General features: G+C 37.5%; 1 protein-coding gene across 1 annotated transcript; it reads left to right on the top strand.

The window, feature by feature from the left end:
• Positions 1-2,273: 2,273 nt before the first annotated feature.
• Positions 2,274-2,936, top strand: LOC100780603 (uncharacterized). Its single transcript, XM_006589934.1, has one exon. It carries the CDS (start codon positions 2,274-2,276, stop codon positions 2,934-2,936), a length of 663 nt encoding a protein of 220 aa, XP_006589997.1.
• Positions 2,937-5,399: the final 2,463 nt, after the last annotated feature.

Genomic DNA, 5,399 nt, shown 5'->3' on the forward strand with positions numbered 1-5,399 from the left:
ATATTTAATTATATGTATGAACTAATTTACCTTCCATGATGTGAATGACGTGTACTAAGTTAATATATATATATATATATATATATATATATATATATATATATATATATATATATTCATTTAAGTATTTGTGCATTGTTTGGTGAACGTATATCGCGAAAAATTTACTCTCGTTTTTCATAAGCAAATTAACAAAGTTTTCATTTAAAAATTAGAATTTACACAGTTTAGGGTAGCGATATCGTAGCGACGAGGTGGGTTGTTACAACCATCGAGACCTCATTTCAGGGACTTGAGATCGCCAATGCCACTTATGTGAAGGAGGGGAAAACCATCTCAAAATTCCAACCATCAAGTCCATCCATGATGGTGGCAAAAGTTAAGCTTGAGAATGGGTATCACTATGAGAGTGGATTAGGAAGAAATGCACAAGGCTTAGGCCGACTGCCTGACTTGATTGAAAATAAAGACTGCTTTTGTTTGGGCTATAAACCTTCAAAGAAGGACAAGAGGAGGATTGCACATGAGAAAAAAGACAAGAGGATCAGCACGTTAATAAGGTTCATGCTTGCTCGCCAAATGTTGACCTTAACAATTAGGAGATTATTGAGCTTCCTGTGATTTTCAATTAAAATTAAAATTTGAAAATAATGCACTTAAAAGTGATAATGCTAGTATCGCACCACATAGTTTTGAGTATCTTGAGAATCAGGTGGATGAGGAAATTGAGGATGATTTGGAACCTTCCCTTGAACTATTGAGATTGGTGGAACAAGAGGCTAAAGAGATCCGATCCCATGAAGAAATGACTGAGGTGATTAATTTGGGGATTGAAGAAGAGAAAAAAGAGGTTAAAATTGACAAACTTATGAAAGGGAGTAAGCGCCACAAATTGATAAAGCTCTTACAAGAATATAGAGATGTTTTTTTCTTGGTCATATCAAGATATGCCAGGTCTTGATGCTAGGATAATGGAGCATAAGTTGCCATTAAAGTCAGAATGTCCTCCGGTTAAACAAAAGTTAAGGTGGATGAAACCTGAACTATCTTTGAAAATTAGAGAGGAGGTTAAAAAGTAGTTGGATGCAGGCTTTCTTGTCGTTGCCAAATACCCATAATGGGTTGCTAACATAGTGCATGTTCCAAAGAATGATGGAAAAAGTACGAATGTATGTTGATTACCGAGATCTAAATAGAGCCAATCTAAAGGATTATTTCCCATTACCCCATATTGACTTGTTGGTGGATAACATAACCAAATATACATTCTTTTCTTTCATGGATGGCTATTCAGGTTATAATCAAATCAAGACGATAGAAGAAAATAGGGAGAAAACCACATTCATTACACCATGAGGCACCTTTTGCTACAAGGTCATGTCATTCTGGCTAAAGAATGTTGGGGCAACATACCAAAGAGTGATGATGATCTTATTCCATGACATGATGCATGAAGAGATTGAAGTTTATGTAGATGGCATGGTTGCCAAATCGAAAAATGAAGAAGATCATGTAATTCACATGCAGAAGTTGTTTGAGCGGTTAAGTTGAGACTTAATCCTGCCAAGTGCACTTTTGGCGTGAAGTCAGGAAAGTTGTTAGAGTTTGTAGTCAGCCAAAGAGGAATTGAAGTGGATCCTCACAAGGTTCACGCAATTCTTGACATGCCACCTTCTTGCAGCATAAAGGAAGTTTAAGGTTTCTTAGGGAGGTTGAATTATATTGCTCAGTTTATATCACAGTTAACAACTACGTTCGAACCTATCTTCAAGCTGTTATGCAAAAATCAACCATTGGAATGGAACACTGATTGTCAGGAAGCCTTTGAGAAAATAAAACAATATTTGCAAAATCCCCCAATTTTGGTTCCACTGGTCCCTAAAAGGCCTCTGATTATGTATCTAACAGTGTTGGATGGGTCTATGGATTGTGTTTTAGGACAACATGATGAGTTTGGAAGTAAAGAGTGTGTCATTTACTACTTGAACAAGAAGTTTATTGGTTGAGTCCAGATATTCGTTGTTAGAGCAAACTTGTTATGCTTTAGCGTGGGTAGCTCATTGCTTAAGGAAATACATGCTAAGCCATATGACTTGGTTGGTGTCTAAAATGGACCCAATCAAGTATATTTTTTAAAAGCCTGCTCTTACAGGGAGAATTGCTAGATGGAAAGTTCTCTTATTAGAGTATGAGATTGTGTATGTGACTCAAAAGGCAGTTAAAGGTAGTTCTCTGGCAGATTATTTGGCGCATCAACCCGTGAATGATAGTCAATGCAGTGTGAATTCCCCGACGAAGACATTATGGTGGTGCTTCAGGAGGAAGAAACACCAAAAGAAGGAAAATGGATCATGTTGTTTGATGGAGCATCCAACGTACTAGGGCACGAGATTGGAGCTATTTTAATTTCCCCAGAAAAACAATACATCCCAATCATAACAAGCTTGTGCTTTGAATATACAAGTAATGTGGCAAAGTATGAAGTATGTACTTTGGGGCTTCAGGCAACCGTAGAATCAAAAGTTAAAAAACTTAAAGTCTATGGTGACTCGACCTTGGTCATTAACCAATTGAATGGTGAATGGGAAACTCAAGATGCCAAGCTAATTCCTTATCAGACTTACATTAAGGAATTGATGAAGCAATTTGAGGAAATTTCTTTTGATCATATCATTCAGGAAAATAATCAGTTGGTGGATGCATTAGCCACCTTGTCCTTTATGTTTGCATTGAGCGAGGATGAAGACATGCCACACACAAAGATCCAATGTTGTGGAAAACCAGCATATTGTCATTTGGTAGAGGAAGAGTTAGATGGAAAACCGTGGTACTATGACATCAAGAAATATATCAAAAGTCGAGAATATTCACCAAGTGATTTAGAGAATGATAAGAGAACCTTGAGAAGGTTATTAATGAATTTCTTTTTGAATTGAGATGTGTTGTATAAGAGAAATCATGATATGGTGTTACTCAGATGTATAGATATAGTTGAAGTGCAAAGGAATATCAGAGAAGTTCACAAAGGCTCCTTTGGTACCCACTCAAGTGGGCAAGCCATGGCAAGAAAGATCTTGAGAGCTAGTTATTATCGGTTGACAATGAAGGCTAATTGTTTTTGTTATTTGAGGAAGTTTCATAAGTCTCAGATGTATGCAGACAATATCAATGTTCCACGTACTTCCTAAAATGTTCTGGCTTCCCCTTGGCCATTGTCGATGTGGGGAATGGACATCATTGGTCCCATCGAACCAAAAACATCAAATGAACATCGCTTCATCCTAGTTGCGATTGACTACTTCACTAAGTGGGTGGAAGCCACTTCATATGCTCATGTAACACAAAATATGATAGGGAAGATTATCAAAAGGGAGTTGATTTGTCGTTATGGCGTGCCAAGCAAGCTGATAACTGATAATGCCACCAACCTGAACAACAAGATGATGACAAAATTACGTGTTGATTTCAAAATCCAACATTATAATTCTTGTCCATACTGCCCAAAGATGAATGGGGTAGTTGAGGTGGCAAACAACAACCTCAAGAAGATAATCTAGAAGATTGTGGTGACATACAAAGATTGACATGAGATGTAGCATTTGCTTTACATGGATATAGTACCTCAGTTTGCACTTTAACAAGTGCAACTCCATTTTCCTTAGTATACAGGATGCAAACAGACTTACCCATTAAAGTTAAAATCCCTTCTTTAAGAGTGTTGATGGAAGTAGAGTCAAAAGAAGCAGAGTAGGTCCAAAGTCATTTTGAGCAATTAAATCTCATTGAGGAGAAAAGGTTGAATGCAATTTTTCCGTGGCTAGTTATACCAAAAGAGATTAAAGAAATTTGAGAGGAAGGTACATCCCAGGGAATTTCAAGTGGGAGATTTAGTTTTGAAGAAGATTTTTCCAAACAAAAAAAAAAAAAGACAGGCTTGGCAAATGGACACATTTTATAAGGGACCCTATGTGGTCAAGAAAACATTCTCAAGAGGAGCTTTGATCCTCATAAACATTGATGGTAAAGAGCTCTCATATCTAGTGAATTCTAATGTAGTGAAGAAGTTTTGTGCTTGAGAAAAAAGCTCGCTAGATTGAAACACCGAAAGGGCGATCTACGCAAAAGTTAAAGCTTAAAAAAACTAAGTTGAAAACCCGAGAAGGCGATCTAGGCAAAGTTAGAGTAACCAGTCAAGTCGAAAGGAGCATCTTGAAAAGGAAGGCATGGAGTCAGAAACTGAGGCAAATGTGTGTTAAAAATCATTTTTCTTTGAAGTCTCATGTGATACTAGTCTATTGTCGAGCAGTCAAATGTGTGTCACTCCAATAGCAAAGTCATCCACTTATGTTGCCATTCTCTGAATTTGTTGTACATATCATTTTTTTTCTTTTCTTTATTGTATTATCCTTGTAACTGTTCCACCTTATCTTGAATAAAATTGTTTGTTTCCCTTTATTAGTTTGTATTTTTATAAGAATATATTGAAAGGAAATACATGTCAAACATTTAAATAAAAAAGCATTACAAATACTTTGATAAGCTTTGGAAAGTCATGGTATGCTCAATGAGTTCTCAAAGCGCATCCAGCAAGGTGACGTTGCATTTACTCACAAAAGCTTGTAGCAACATACTGTTAACCCCATGTCTCACTTAAGACAAAAATGCCAAGTTAAAGTTCTCTCATCCATGAATCTTGGGACGTGTGACACTATCATATGGAATAAGGATCATAAATCTTTTTAAGAAACTGAAGCAAAAGAGACAAGTTTGGTCCAATAGATTTTAATGTCCCATACGATTTTACAGCATCAAATTAATTTGTCGTGTTCTCATGTCATCATGCATCATATCATTGCATTGCATTAAGTCCCCTATAAATTTTCTTGGCCTATGAGAGGGTTTTCTAACATAGAGCGTGAAGTTATTAAGCCCAGTACCTACTTGGTACATTTTACTTTTATGTTATTTTAAGCCTGGAACCAACACCAGCATCCAACGCTTAAGTTGGGAAACAACATCCCGAACACCTCACTGGCACCTGCATTCACAGCCTGGATACCTCACCGGCAACCATGTTCATAGTCCGAATACATCACCGGTACTCATCATCATAGCCTGATAGTCAACATCAAAGCCCGAAATCAGCACCGACACCTGCATTCTAAGCCCAGATATCAGAATCAACACCGATTATAAGCCCGGATATCTCAGCGGCCCTCAGCCTCGTAGCCTAGATACCTCACCGGCACTCAACGTCACAACCAGGATACATAATCGACAATCAGTATCAAAGCCCGAAACTTCACCGACGTCTGCATCCTGAGCCTAGATACCTCACCAGCACTCAATGTCACAGCCTGGATACATCATCGACAATCAGTATCAAAGCCCGAAACTTC

Source organism: Glycine max, chromosome 10 (assembly GCF_000004515.6).
Source record: "Glycine max cultivar Williams 82 chromosome 10, Glycine_max_v4.0, whole genome shotgun sequence".
Lineage (NCBI taxonomy): Eukaryota > Viridiplantae > Streptophyta > Magnoliopsida > Fabales > Fabaceae > Glycine > Glycine max.